General features: G+C 51.7%; 1 protein-coding gene across 1 annotated transcript in view; it reads right to left on the reverse strand.

The window, feature by feature from the left end:
• Positions 1-11,665, reverse strand: part of LTBP2 (latent transforming growth factor beta binding protein 2) — a 101,006-nt gene extending 89,341 nt beyond the window's left edge. The window contains exons 1-5 of the mRNA XM_036251259.1: positions 11,635-11,665; positions 10,255-10,524; positions 9,912-10,045; positions 9,088-9,191; positions 3,490-3,560 (exon numbers count right to left, since the gene is read on the reverse strand). Coding sequence (XP_036107152.1) covers positions 3,490-3,560; positions 9,088-9,191; positions 9,912-10,045; positions 10,255-10,524; positions 11,635-11,665 — 610 coding nt within the window. The remainder of the gene's footprint in view (positions 1-3,489; positions 3,561-9,087; positions 9,192-9,911; positions 10,046-10,254; positions 10,525-11,634) is intronic.
• Between the last annotated feature and the right edge of the window lie 4,050 nt (positions 11,666-15,715).

Here is a 15,715-nt window from a genome sequence, read left to right on the forward strand (position 1 = left end):
CCATCTCGTTCCCGTCTCGTCCCATCTCGTACCCCGTCTCGGCTCCGTCCCCGTCTCGTACCATTCTCGTCCCCGTCTCGTCCCCTCTCGTCCCCGTCTCGTCCCCGTCTCATCCCATCTCGTCCCCGTCTCGTCCCATCTCGTCCCCGTCTCGTCCCATCTCGTCCCCGTCTCGTCCCCGTCTCGTCCCGTCTCGTCCCCGTCTCGTCCCCGTCTCGTCCCGTCTCGTCCCCGTCTCGTCCCCGTCTCGTCCTCGTCTCATCCCATCTCGTCCCCGTCTCATCCCATCTCGTCCCCGTCTCGTCACCATCTCGTCCCCGTCTCGTCCCCATCTCGTCCCTGTCTCATCCCATCTCGTCCCTGTCTCATTCCATCTTAGGAGGCATCAGAACCAGAGATGAGGGCCTCCATCAGGGCTCGGAACACACTGCACAGGGCCTGGGGGCTTGTCCTTGGGCAGAAATGGGTGCTGGTGAGTTGAGGCGTGGCAGCCAGGCTTAGGTTCTGGCTAAGGGTAGTGGCAGCTCCAGGAGGGACAGCTGTGGAGTTCCTGGGGACAGACTGAGGAGCTGCCAAGAGCTCAAGAGAGGCCCTGGATGTGAGAGAGAAACATCCAAGGGGTTTCCTGAAACCTCCATATCTGTTATTACCTGGGGATTCTAGACTCCAGGGGCCCGGCCGCAGTTGGTGTTGGGAGGGAACCAAGCCCCGTGGAGAAGAGCGTGGGGCTCTGGAGTCAGACTGCCTGGACCCAGCCCTCGCTCCAGCACTGGGCAGAGGATCCGGGGGCATGTTCCCACCTAACCTGAGCCTCGGTTTCCTTGTCTTTAAGTGGGGCTGATCATTAAATACTCATGTTATAGGAGTACTAAGAGGCTTAACTAAGATAATGTATGTGAAGAGCTTAGCACAGTGTTGGGAACATAGTGACTACTCAGCTATTAGCTATTAGTGTAGTAGTAGCAGCAGCAGCAGTAGTGGTAGCAGTAGTAGTAGTAATGGTAGTAGCAGTGATGAGGTAGTAGTAATGGTGGTAGCAGCGATGAGGTAGTAGTAATTAGGTAGTAGTAGTAATGGTGGTAGCAGTGATGAGGTAGTAGTAATGGTGGTAGCAGCGATGAGGTAGTAGTAATTAGGTAGTAGTAGTAATGGTAGTAGCAGTGATGAGGTAGTAGTAACAACAGTAGTAATGGTAGTAGTAGTGGCAGCAGTAGTAGTCATGGTAGTAATAGTAATGGTAGTGGCAGTGGTGGGGTAGTAGTAATGGTAGTAGTGGTGGTAGTAGTAATAGTAATGGTGGTAGTAGTAATGGTAGTAATAGTAATGGTAGTGGCAATGATGAGGTAGCAGTAATAGTAATGGTAGTAGTGGTGGTAGTAGTAATGGCAGTAATAGTGATGATAGTGGCAGTGACAGGGTAGTGGTAGTGGTAGTGCTAGTAGTAATGGTAGTAATAGCGATGGTAGTGGCAGTGATGGGACAATAGTAGTAGTAGTAATGGCAGTGGTGGTGTTAGTAGTAGCAGTGGTGGTAGTAATGGTAGTAGTAGTCGTGGTAGTAGCAATACTAATGGTAGCAGCAGTGATGGGGTAGTAGTGGTGGTAGTAGTGGTGGTGGTGGTAGTAATGGTAGTGGTGGTGGTGGTAGTTGTAATGGTAGTAATAGCAATGGTAGTGGCGGTGATGGTGTAGTAGTAGTAATGGCAGTAGCAGTGATGGTAGTAGCCGTGATGAGGTAGTAGTAGTGATGAGGTAGTAGTAGTAACTACAGTAGTGGCGGTGGTGGTAGTAATGTTAGTAGCAGTGATGGGGTAGTAGTAGTGGTAGTATCAGTAATGGTAGTAGCCGTGATGGTAGTAGCAGTGATGGGGTAGTAGTAGTGGTAGTATCAGTAATGGTAGTAGCAGTGATGGTAGTAGCCGTGATGAGGTAGTAGTAGTAACTGCAGTAGTGGTGGTGGTAGTAGTAATGGTAGTGGCAGTGATGGGGTAGTAGTGGTGGTAGTAGTGGTGGTGGTGGTAGTAATGGTAGTGGTGGTGGTGGTAGTTGTAATGGTAGCGGCAGTGATGGGGTAGTAGTGGTGGTAGTAGTGGTGGTGGTGGTAGTAATGGTAGTGGTGGTGGTGGTAGTTGTAATGGTAGTAATAGCAATGGTAGTGGCGGTGATGGTGTAGTAGTAGTAATGGCAGTAGCAGTGATGGTAGTAGCTGTGATGAGGTAGTAGTAGTGATGAGGTAGTAGTAGTAACTACAGTAGTGGTGGTGGCAGTAGTAATGGGAGTGGCAGTGATAGGGTAGTCGTAGTAATGTTAGTAGCAGTGATGGGGTAGTAGTAGTGGTAGTATCAGTAATGGTAGTAGCCGTGATGGTAGTAGCAGTGATGGGGTAGTAGCAGTGATGAGGTAGTAGTGGTGACGAGGTAGTAGTAGTAGTAACGGCAGTAGTAGTAATGGTAGTAATGGTGGTGGTGGTAGTAATGGTAGTAGCAGTGATGAGGTAGTAGTGGTGACGAGGTAGTAGTGGTTGTAACGACAGTAGTAGTAATGGTAGTAATGGTGGTGGTGGTAGTAATGGTAGTGGCAGTGATGGGGTAGTAGTGGTAATAATGGCAGGAGTAGTACACTCATCCCCGGTTCACAGATATATAAAGTGAGGCCCAGAAAGTAAGGTAGGATATGTGGCAGGAAGGTATAGTGATTAAGAAAGGGGACCCTGGAGTCAGGTTGCATGAGTTCAAATACTGCCATTTCCGGGTCATGTAACCTTCAGAAAGTGCTCTGTCTGTGCCTTAGTTTCCTCATCTGCCAAATGGATAGTGGTACTGCCTGCCCCACGGAATGTAAGCGCACCTTGCTCAAAGTGCGTACTGCGTGGGTATTGGCTCTCGTCCTTGTTACTGCCTCCGACACCAGCAGAGGCCTGGGCACAGAGCCCCTGGCTCCTCCTGCCTCGCTCCTTGGTTTCCACATAACTAAGATGATTATTCTCTTTTCTCTCATCTTGGCCAGCCTGCCGGGCTTCAGAGCAGTCCAAAGGAAGGCTGCTCCAGACACGGGATCAGAGCCTCATCTGACCATCCTGGCAGGACGCCTGACAGAGGCCAGGACCAAGGGTGGGTTCCCATAGCACACACAGTGAATGGTGCCCTGGAGACATGCGTGGCAGAGGCTCTGGGGCCAGCCACATTCTACAGACCCCGGGGGGTGTGGACGCCTACGGGACGCTGCAGGCACAGCGAGTGAGCCACCCACACAGTGGGACCGCAGGAAGGGAACGCAGGAAGCTTTAAAAACATGGGGCTTTTATTTCAGAAGTTGTTTTCAGTTGGGGGCGTTTTATAATCTCCTCCTTCCAGGGCACATTGCCTGTACTCCGGAGAGGAGCTGCATCCTCAGGAAGCAGACTGGGGAAGACACTTCTGCTCCAGGTCCCCATGTCCAGCCCCCTTCGAAGGAGAGAGGAGGAGAGGGTGGATGGGGAGGAGGCACTCACGTTTGATACAGTGGTTGGTGCTGTTTGCCGTTGTCCATCCCGGGCAGCACTTCCCCCCGCAGACGTTCCTCCTGTGGAGCCACCAAAATGGAGTCAGGTATAAGGATGCTCAGAGAAGGACTATTCACCTCTCCCCTCTGAGGGTCCTGCCCTCTACAGAACACTGTCAGGCTGTGCCGACTGTCCCCCTTATCTAGGGAGGCCACCTGGCCTGGGGCAGCACTTTGGGATCCTGCAGATCTAATATTGAGTCCTGACTGCCATTCTCTGCATGTCATTGGGAAGCCTCACTCTCTTCATCTGTACAATACAGAGCCCACTGGGACGATGATGACAGTGATCATGAAGATGATCAAAAAGCAAGTTCAGAGGAGTTCAGTCACTTGCCAAGGCTAAACAGTAAGTGAGAGCCAGAGCTGGATTCAAACCTGAGCTGGTCCAACTCTAAGTCCTGCTCCAACTCTACATTGCCTCTCACCAAAAAATAAGCACCACCGTCCTTGTCCAACAAATGCTGACAGTCCAGGGGGAGGTGGAAGACACACATCAAACTGTCTTTAGGACACACACAGGCATCACCTGCTAACAAATGCACACTGGGAGGAGCCTTAGCCCTCGGGCAGGCTTGTGCCCAGTGAGACTGAGCACTGGGCTCTAGAATTTCTAGTGAAGCAGGGCTCTGAGCTGGCAAGGTGGTAGGAAGACAGAGCTGAGGACTTGGGTTAAGCTGTCTCTCTATAACGAGAGCTCTGTTTGAACTTGGGCAGGCTGATGGAACTGGATGGGACCCAGTCCTTCTCCCAGCTACTCTTTGGTGCTGGAGCTGAGGGCACCCACAGGAAACAGTGACCTGTACTACCTGCAGGGGCACTCACCCAACTCATCCAAACTTTGCTTTCAGGTATCTGGTGAGGTCCCTTGCAGTACCAGCAGGTGTCATAGGCCTTGACACTCGAGCTACAGACCCAAATACGTGGACTTGGGTGACTTCCCTAGAAGGGCTCTTTCTGGAGAAGACCTCTGGGGGCCGGACTCCTTGGCTCAGGCTGGGCCTGGTTCTGGCTTCGTGGATCCCATTAGCATCAGGGATTGTCTACCGAGCACCCACTGAAACTCGGTGAGTGTGGTGGCAGAGGTACAGACGGAGAGTCAGGGGACCATCCCTGTGACCTCTGTGGCCAGCATGGCAAACATCTGGTCCCACTTAGGAATTTGTTTAACATTTGAGTGGACCCCAAAGCTTGTGCGGTTTTGGAACCTTACAAAACATTCGAAATAAATTCCTGCCGCTTGAAAAAGCTGAGGCTCATTCCTGGCCCTTTGGCCCAACCTCCCAGGGAGCTCCCAGAATGTTCCCCCAGCCAAGGGCTGTGCCATTTGGGCCGCCTCAGAGCCTCCTGGTTCCGTGATGGCCTCCTCCCCATCAGAGTCCAAGCTCCGGGTTCTGGGGAAGGGGCTGGTTCTCATACCCAGGGTTTCTGAATGTGTACCCTGGTGGAAGGGGAAAGCTACCCACCGATTTGTAAGTCACTAGCTTTATGGTGGCGTAAAGACCTCTTAGAGGCCTGGGAAGTCTTTGAAAGGAATTAGACTGTGTTCCCTGGGAGTTTTCGAACAACTAGGGCCTGGGGGAGCCCAGATAGCATGAACTGAGGGGCCTGCTTGGCTGGGTGGTCATGGCATGGAGCCCTGCCCAAGGAGGCCGCCTGAGTCAACTGTCATCTCAGATGACCTCAGCATGGCTTTTCAGCTGCCTGTAGGAGGGCAGCCATTGGGCCTCCCTTGCCTGCCCATGGTGGAGCCCTTAGGGCCAGCAGGGCCACAGTGAGGACTGGCCAGAATCAAAGGCTGCCAGACGGTGGGGATGGAGGGAGCAGCTTGGGACTGAAAGGGTATTCAGGAGGGACGCAGATTCTCAATGAGGGCCTCTGTGGGGCCTTTTTAGGCCAGTATTAGAGTCTTGGGTAGAGGCCCAGGGAGGTGGCCAGCTGGGAGATGATCATTCAGTGGGCTCTGCCCAACTGGTGAGAGCAAATGAGACTGACTAGCTGGGGTATATGACTCAGTGGTTCTAACTCCATGGAAGGTCCCACTTATGGATCATCTGAGCCCAACCTTCCAGGTGAGACCACTCAGCAAACACAGCCCAATATGCGGCATTACTGGCTAACAGCTTGGGACAATTGCTGTCCCACCTGGGACAAATCTGATCATACAAATCCTTTGTTTAAAACCTCCAGTCACTCTCCATTGGCCTCTACAAAGCTAACCCAGGCCCCCACCTGCCTCTGCAGTCTAATTGTCTCCATTACCCCTCCCTTGTTTCCATGACCATCCACAACCAAGGCTGTGATTCTCCAAGGGTACAAAGTTTGTCATCTGCCAATTGCACTCTCTATGGTCACATTTTGATGCCTTTGTTTAAGCTGTTCCCTGGCTAGAATGCCTTCCTTCTCTTCTTTGGCAATTAAAATCCTTTGCACTCCAAGACTTCCAAATCAAATGTTACCTCCTTTGCGTAAAACCTCCTTGACACCTACCCAGCCTTCCCCCTTCTCCACGTCCTGTGATCTTTTAGTACTGATTGTCTCAGGATGCTGGTTGTCTGGGTCTCTATTTGGCTACCTGAGGGTCCTTTCTTACTCCTCTTTGTGCCTCTAAAGTCTACCACAGTGCCTGACATGTGCAATACATCCCATACTTCTTTGTTTCACTTAATCAAGTGTTTCCCAAAAAGTGGATGAGCGACACTGAGAGCAGGGAAGCGGGTTTTAGGTTTCCACAATCACAGCCATCGACAATTCTGCGTCGCATGGTGAGAAACTGATTCCCATGTCAATGATTTTCTAGCCCGATTAGACCAGTGATTAAATCTGTCTGAGGTTGAGTCTGCAAGCCAGGTCCTTCCCCCAACACTAGCCAGTCCCTGTTCTCAATAGGGGGAACACACCACAGGACGGAGCTGCTTCAGATAATGGTGTCTGGCTAGAATATGAGAACATTTTGTTTTCACTTCCGTTTTTCTGCAGTTATCTTCTCTTCATGACAAGTGGTACTATTTTCAACTTATGATAGTGATGCAAAGTTTCCTTGAAAATGAATTTACTTACGTAGGAAAATGAGTCAAGCACTGTTTGTAATAGCAAAAATAGTGTAACTCATCTAAATGTCCCAAAGCAGGAGGATGGAGACATAAACTGTGGTATATTTAGACAGTGGAATAATACACAACAGTTCAAATGAATAAACTTGGGCTAATTGTATGAACATGGTTAAATCTCAAAAATCTAATGAGTAGGGGGGAAGCAACTTGTAGAAGGATAATACAGCATGGCATCACCTATGTTTAAAATATGCAAAACAAATTGCCATTTTATGGGTGCATGCATCTGTAGTAATAGTATGAAAACATACATTGGAATAATAAGTAAATTTAGGATACAGATGAAAGCAAATTTATAGAGAAAATTATTATTTTTTTTGGTACATGCCCTTAGCGGGAACCAAACCCAGAACTCTGGTTCTCAGGCCAACGCTCCAACTGCTGAGACAAACCGACCAGGGCTATAGAGAAAATTTTAACAACAACAACAAAAAAAATCAGCAGCAAAATGTGCCAAAATATTAAGGTTTGATAAAGCTGAATTGTGAGTTATATTGTATCCAATACCTTTTTGTGTGTTTGTACCAAACTTCATAATATAAAATATTTTAAAATAAATAAAACACAAAATTCTGTTATTTTAACAGTATATAAATTTAAAGAAAAATAATAGAGCAAGAGATAAAAGAGGAAAATATTATGAAAGTGGTATGCCTTGAGGCTAGTTCAAGAAACCCTGAATATTGAGAAACAATGACTTCAAAAGTCCCCTGTAGACTGTAATTTCATTAGTACAGGAATTGTGTTTGCTCTGGTTTGTTGTGTGCGATAAATCTTCACTATGGCAAAGCTGTGTTGGCCACCGTTGTATCACCACCATCTGGCACAGTGCCTGGCATGTAGGAAGGCTTCCAAATACTTGTTGAATGAATGAGTGAATGAATGAATGAATGAATGATCCCCAGCAGTAGTAATGCTATTCCAAGCTTCACCAGCAGGTGGCACTTGGTCCCTGGCCCTAAGGAACCCACGAGGCAATTGCCAAAGAGGTCAGCCTGGCCAGGAGTCACTAGCCAGAATGGACCTGGGTAGAGAAAGCCCATTAACAAGACTGCCCTCAACCCCTCCCCAGATCACTTGGAGCACCAGAGGAACTCACCCTTTATCAAAGCAGCAGAAAATAATCTGGGGAAGGAGCCAAACCCACCATGTGATATTCTATGTGCACCTGCATACAGCAGGTGCCTGTGGATGGCACCCAGCCCAAGTTCTTACACACCTGTACACATCTGTGAGCCTTATTGTGGTGACAATCTGCTTTGCTCATCACTATCTCATTTCATGATTTCTAATAGTGTACCCTCCTACCCCTACCCTGTGCTATCTCGCTCTCCCCCTACCCTCACCTAAATGCTTACATAAATGCCTCCATGATCTGGCCTAACCTATGCTTCCAGCCCCACCCCCACGGCTCCACTACACACAGGTGTAGTCCTGCCTCTAGGCCAGTGCCAACAGTGAGAAGCCCTTGTCCTTGGGCAGTGGTGCACCTCTAGGCCCCACTCCTGCCACCTCCCCTCTGCTTCCCCACATGTTACCCACTGAGTGCCAGGGGCTCCAGCTCACAGGGCCTCCTTGTCCTCTGAGCTCCCCAGCCATAATTGTCCCACTCCTTTATATTCAACATGAAGCTTCTGGTACTAAAAAGCACATTCACTGGTACCTATCTGTTCATTTCTCCCACTCTGTTATAAGTAATTGAGTCGCTCTCCTGGCAGGAACAATGCCTTTGTCTCTGGGACCCATCCCCTATTCCATGCTCCCCACGCTTGCTCTTAGGAAGCATGTATTCACTTGCACAGGTCGGGGTAGGGGGGATGAAACATGGTAGGTGCTCCATTAACAACTGTTGGCTGATTCTGTGTGTAAACCACTTGGCAGTGCATGGGTCTACTCTCTGCCTATTTTAAGCTGGGCCTCCTGTGGGCAGCAGGGAGTTCATTCATTCATTCAACTGATAGTTCAGGAGCACTGCATATTATGTGGCACTTCCAGGCAATGGTAACACAGCCATGAACAAAACTAAGCCTCTGTTTTCATAGAACTTACATTCGCATAGACTGAGAGACCAGACCATAAACACAGAAACAGATGCATAATATGTCACATGAGAATACTCGCTATGAAGAAACATAGCGCAGGGTGAAGGGAGAGAGTGGGTGGGGCAGGAGTAGAGCAGAGATCTGAAAGCAGCCAGTGAGTCCTGCTCAAGCGTGGAGGAAGAGTGCTGCTGCCAAGGAAAACAGCCAGTGCAAAGGCCCTGAAAACGGTAGAGCTGGGGGTACAAGCCCTTCCTGCTGTGCACCAGGACTAAACCCAACTGCTAAATTGGACCCAGGCCAAGAGGGCTACCAGGTTTCTTCCCAGCCTCCCAATGGTGCCCCCACCCAGCCCTGCACTGGCCAAGGCTTTCCTGCCTTCCGTTCTGGAGACACCTGACACACTCAGGCAATGCCAAGCGCCTGGCAGCCAGGATGATCCCTGACTGAAGAGCCTCCCCATGCTGCGAGGGCGCCCCCCGGCGGGCAGTGGGTGGTGCCTGGGGAGAGGGGAAAAAGTAAATCGCAAGGTTGCGAAGAATCTTAGCTCTGTAAAGTGGCTGAGTCGCGCTGACACTTAGCTGCACAGGTGGACACACGAACCCCCTCCCCCACGTAACCACTGTGCTGCAGCCACACCAGAGGCTTCCTGCCCAAAGTGCCCCCAAGCCAACGCCCATTTCCAAGTCTAACCATTCGTGTACCCAGGCCAACCTGCGCCCAAACCAAACTTTTGTACCCATGCGCCGATTTCGCTGCCAATCCCCTTCCCAGAGATGCATCTGTCTTCTCACTCTGGAGCCCCCGATATCCTCCACCCATCCGCGCTCTGCGCCTGCTCAACCTCCCCTGGGGCTGAAGGCCTGGAATGCCCACCCTGCTGCTCCCTCCCAGCTCCCTCTCGAACCCGAACCCGGCAGCACAGGTTAGCTGAGGGCGGGCGGGCGTATGTACAGGCGCATTAGGAAAGGACTTTATGTCGGGTCTCGGCAAGCTGGTACGAAAGGCTGAGGATGGTGTTTCTCTTTCCCCTCAACTTTTTGAACGTGGGTCAGATCTTCAAGCCCCGGGTCCGTGCTGTTTCCCCGCAGTGCCGAGGCCAGAGGGACGAAGAGCAGAGCCCCGGCACCCTCTCTTCTCGCCTGCACATCGCCCCAGGAATGCGTGCCCAACCCCAGCCTTCGTTCCCCAGCCCCCATGCTTTCCCCTCCAGTGCTCACCCTGTGAGCCGCCCTCGCGGCAGGGTTGGGGGCGCAGTCCGCGGTCTCTGCAGGGTCCCAAAGCGCGGGAGAGCTGGGGCGGCCCGTGCCCGGGGTGCGGGCTGCTGCTGGCCCCAGGGACTGCTTCTCCAGGTCTGCGCAGGTGGCCGGACTCGCCGCGGCTGTTGCGCTCGGGACGGCCTCCTGGCCTCGGTCTCGGCGGGCCTCCTGGGGCTCCCCAAGCCGGGTTGGGCCCGCTCCGCGGGCGGCGATCCCGGGACGGGCGCGTGCTGCTCCAAGAACAGACTATACACCTTGGCTGCAGCCGCTGCGGGATGGCTGCCCCCGGGACGCCACAGCCTACTTGCGTCCCTGCCAGCCTGCTCGTATCGTCCCACTGGGTCCCTCTGAGCATGACCCATGCACACGAAGAGAGCCAGGGTGAGCGGCAGGAATCTCCTCCAGGAGTTCCACAGGGGGCACCCGGGGTAGGAGGCTGCGGTAGGTGGCCTCATGACGCTGGGGGCCACTGGAGAACGTTGCGCGCGGGACCAGTCCGGAGGCTGGTAGTCCGTTACCCGTGCCGCCTGCAGGCTGCGCTTGGGTCCCCTCTTGGCGGCCCGCTTCTCCTCGTCTAGGGGCCCCGAGACAGACTTCAGGCCAGGCTCTCCCCGGGGTAAGGGCTGGCGGCGGGGCAGCCCGGGGCTGCGCGCCCTGCGCCTGGTGTCTGCGCTGGGTCTCCAGCTGGGTGCGCACCGCTGCTGCACCTTCTCGCCTTCCCCGCGTCACTGTAGCCTTCCGAGGGGGAACTGGAAGGTTTTTATTTTTGGAAACCTCTCCCTGTTTTTTCGTCTCTTTTATCCACATCATGCCCCCTCCTCGGAGGGACAGCTCAGCCCCCTCATTACGGGAGAGGGAGAGAGGAATTCCAGCAACACCCACTTTGGCACCGGGAAGCGAGCGGGCGGCGAGGGGGGTTAACCCATGAGTAGCTGGGGTTGGAGCAGGGCTGACCCAAGGGGCCGGTACGGGAAATGCCTCCTGCTGGAACAGCGGCACCGGAGCCACCTTTCTCCTGTCCTGAGCAAGATCAAACTGCTGACCTGTCCCGAATTTGTCTCCTGCCCCTGATCTCAGAGACAAACTGAGATGGATGACCAAGGCTGCAGCCTCGGAGGTCTGAAGGAGTCCGGGAGAGGGACCAAGAACGGCGTGACAGAGACAGGACCCTAGGGACCGACGTCGGTTCCCTTCGCTTCTCGCCCCGGCTGCTGGGGGCGTCCGCACCGGTGCAGGCTAGCGCTGGGACAACGCGGGGGAGCTTTGGAAGGTCGCGTTGTAGAGAGAGCGCTGGAAGGTCGCCTGGGGCCGGGGCGCCCTCTAGTGGAGTTGGCCGCGTCCGTGGCCGTTCTGCAACTTGCAGAGCGACCAGCCGCTGCCAGCCGCCTTGGCTGTTCTTGTCCCCTTCCTGTTGAGTCAGGGTCGAGCCTGATGACCAATCCCAGAAAATGTTTTCTCCTTATCACGGAGGGTAGATTTGGAATAAAGTGATTCAAGAAGACAGCGTGTGTCCAAGAGGGGAATGAAATCCTGGCTTCCGACTTGGGCTCAGAAGTCCATCACTCCCTCAGGAATTTCACCCAAGGGGGATTTAATTTGCCTCTGATTGATTTGGTGCTCACATCTTGTGTTGGCAATGAGGGGACAAGAGTGTAAGAATGCCAGTTGCCACCCATCTGAGTACCTCCAGCAATCAGCTCATCATTCATACCCATGGCCCCCTGTCTTAAAAGCCTGGCAACCCAGGCTGTCCCTGGTGCATTTCTTTAGCCTAATGTTTCCTAGAGTAGTCAGGGGGGCACCAGTTTGCAACTTCCCACACTACACAAGGTACAGGCATCGTTACTGCCTAATGTTGGAACACACCCTCAACTCCCGACCTTGACCTACAAAGCCCTGCGTGACTGGCCCTATCACATTTGTCTCACCTCTGGTAGGGGCACTCACCACTGCACTGCAGCTGCATCGGCTTCCTCTTTGCTCCTCAAACAAGCCAAGTTCATGCCCACTTCCCTGTCCTTGGAGCACACGTGTTTACAGGACCAGCCCCTCATCACTTCTCCTCTCTGCTCAAGCATCACCTCCTGGAGTGGCCATCCCTGACCTCCCCAATCTAAAGCAGCCCTCCCACTCCCAATCATCACCTTCTGACACATCATGACTGTAATGACTAGTTGAAATCATCATATTTATTCCTTTACTTGTATAATGAGTTTATTGGATGGGCTGAACCTGAAGACATCGGATCATAAGGATAATCAGGAAACAGCTGTATTTTTCTCCCCTCATTGCCTTCAACCATATTATGGTGAAATTCCTTTCACCATCCTTAATCTCAGACTCTTTGGCTTACCCTTCCCTATCAGCCTCAAGAATCGTTTTATTTCTATAATTAAGACCAATTTTCAGGCATTAAAAGTCTGGTCCTGTCCAAATCAAACCCTTATCCAATTTAATCCATCATGAATCCAATTCAATACTCCCCCATGGGACTGTCCCCTGGCTTGAGATCATGTAGTGGAGAGAGTGGAGTGTGGTCTGTTTATCTGACCGTTCTTTTCTGCAGTGGCTTTTCTGTGTCAGGGTCAGGGGTGAGGTGTTAGAGGAAAGCTGGTAAAGTCTTATGTGACAGGTTCTCTTGGCTGGTAGGTACCACATGCTGACTCTTGCATGGGCACATTTATGGATTCTTGGGAGGCTCCCTGCAAGACCGCCACCCTGCACTGATGTAGCAAAACACTTTCTGGCCAACCTCTTGCAGACCCCATATCCTCTTCCCGTCACAGACTTTTCCATCCATGCCAGCAAACCAATGGTGAGTTGGCTGTTTCTCATCCTGCCATAGAATCCACTCCATCCAGGCTTCACAGTCAGAATTCTCCAGACAGGAAGTGCCCACAAGTCTCTTCACTTATGTTCATCCCCAGTTCCTCAAGACATATGTTGGGTTCTCCCAAGAACTTTCTTGCTGTGTTTTAGTACTTTGGGGTACTTGCAGCTTCCAGTAACTCAGCCAGCATCAGTGGAGGGAGAGTTATGGGGAGTCATACTAGTTTCCCCTTCTTGAAGGCCCCCAATCTCTCTGACGGGTTCTCTTGGAGCCTCCTTTATATGGTTTGCACTGGGGAGTACCGTCCCGGGAAATCTCAGTCCTGCCTACTAATCCAACAGTTCTCTACCTCTCCACCTCAACACTTTCTTCAGTCCCTTTCATTCATAGACTGGTATTGAGGGATGTGGCTTGATAGCTGTTGAACTTGTTCTGCTGTTAGTAAAGTGTGTAGTACTTCTCTTCGGAATGTGAGGATCTTTAGTTGTTATTGTTCTACCCTTGTGGCTTCAGCAAAAATTCAAGACCACAGGAAAGATCCTGTTCAACAACTGGGGGAAAAAAATCATTATTGCCTGATTTACCAAGCCACAATAATAACTCTAAAGGAATTGATATCTTGTCTGCCGGGATCACCACTGTTTCCCCAGAACCTAGAACAGTGCCTGACTCTAATAGACAGCCAAGAAATACGGGTTCAATGGATGGCTAACTGAATGAATGACAGAATAATCCCATGAAGTCAGGAGGACTGTATCATTTAGACCCATTTTAAGACAGAAAAACTGAGTTCCTGAAGTTAGTTACTGGTCCAAGTGCATGTGCTTACGGTCCCAAGGGATGGCCATAGGATCTCCTTGAATTCTGTGCCTTGTGTTTGGGGATAAATGTCATCTCGATTCCCAGAATGCTCAGTTCTCTCCCTGAGACGTTGCTTCTTCACAGCTATGGGAAAGCCTGGGCTCCACACTTTCTCTCCTTCCCTGTTATCCACCCAGCTCCTTAGTTCTCCACTCCCTTTCTCCCCCACCACCGCCAGTTCCTGCAGGAGCTCCCCTCTTCATCCCTCAGCGCTCACCTCAGATCCCCATGAGCCTCCCAAGGCCAGAAACCTTGGCGTCATCTTCGTCCCTGAGCTATTTTTTCCTCCCGTGTGTCCAAGTCGTTATTACTGCTCCGTCTCCTCCGTCTGCACTTCTGGAAGTCTGCGCCCATTCAGCCTCTCACCGCCTCGTCCCAGCCAAAACCCTCAGGCAGACACGCTTCCCACACCGCTAGGCGCCCCTCCTACTCCTCGGTGAGTACAAATGGTCCTTGGAAATTCCCACCCTGTTCTTCTGGGAGCCCACAACCTGGCTAATTTACCCTAAAGACTGGCATCTCCTACTCCTCCCATCCCAGCACCACCCTCTTGTCCTGTCTCCCACTTACTGCCCATCACTCCTTTTCCCTGTAAATATTGGGGTCTGTTGATACCGCTCTCAGAATCTCCAATCCCATAAACACTTGAGGTCTTTCTTTCTTTTTTTAAGCTGCCAAAATGTAGAGTCTACTAACTATGCTTCAAGCACTGCATTAAGCATGCTACATAAATTGACCCCTTTATGCATCATGGTTTTCACCTCTACAAAGGAAGAAACTGAGGCTAGGACTAGCTAAGAAGCAGATGCAGGATTCATCTGAGCCCAGGCTTTTAAGACTGTACCATCTTGCCTTCCCCTTAAGCTTGTGACTCAGTAGCTCTCCTCACACTGAAGTGGTATCTTTCCCAACCATCTCTGGCACTGTCACCCCTAAATACCTCAACTCCACATTATGCAAAGCCCTCTTGCCTTCCTGCTGGCCCACAACTCAAGTCCCTGGGGACATGGAGTTATAAGAACTTTCTGTTCCACCCTGGCCAGTGTGGCTTGGTTGGTAGAGTATCGTGAGGTGCACCAAAAGTTCGCTTGATCCCCAGTAGGATGCGTGCAGGAGACAGCCTGTCAATGTCTCTCAGATTGATGCTTCTCTCTCCCTCTCTTTCCTCTCTCTCTAAAATCAATTAAAAAAAATTTTTTTTTAAAAAGAACATTCTTTTCCCCTGTACCCTCCTGCCCAGCAAAAGAAGAGGGGCTAACTATCTCCCACGTGCCCCCTGACTCACCATGTGCCACCCCCTTCCCCCTGACCCCAGCTTCCTCCTAATCGGCACAGAATGCTGCTAAGCCTACTCACCCATCTGTTGGGTCTGGAAGGGAAATCACCTCTGGAAAGCCTTGCAGAGAGAGTCCCAAGGGCTTGATAAGAAGATTCCAGTGGGGAAAGGTTTGCCAGGACATGTACACCACGAGAGGGGATGGTAGTCTGCTGGGCCTCCAGGGCAACCTAATTGCTTTCCCATGTCCCGCTGGAATGATGCTGGCAGCCAGAAGGCTACCAGAACCTGAACTAATTTGGTAAATAAGGACCAAAAGTAAGGACCACATTTCTGTTCCCTTTGCTGAGACCCAGACTCCCAACAGAATTCCAGGGATTTTTCTCCCTTGAAAGTGACTGGACCTCCAGCCCTGAATTCCTCTCCCCAGGAGAGCTTGTTCTCCTGCTCAGAACAAATAACACATTTCCTGGTTAATCAGTGGGCAGAACAGCTGAAGGAAGGTTGATTGGGCCCCAGCTTTCCAGATGGGAGCAGCTCAGGGGCTGGGATGTCCTTGTTCAGACACTGGGCAGCTGGGACCCCCAAACTGTGTAGCTTTACCTGCAGTTTGGAAGATACAGGCTGTGTAAAGAGGCCCCAGCTCCCTTCTACATGAGGTTTTCAAGGCCCACAGAGGCTGCCAAGACCTCTCCACCTCAGACACCGTGGCCTGGCATCCCCCCCAGAACTCTCAGCCACCCTGCCCTGGATCGCTTGTGCTGTCTCCTCCCATGAGCACGAATGTTTCTGTCTCCT

The sequence above is a fragment of the Molossus molossus genome, unplaced genomic scaffold (assembly GCF_014108415.1).
Source record: "Molossus molossus isolate mMolMol1 unplaced genomic scaffold, mMolMol1.p scaffold_m16_p_1, whole genome shotgun sequence".
NCBI lineage: Eukaryota > Metazoa > Chordata > Mammalia > Chiroptera > Molossidae > Molossus > Molossus molossus.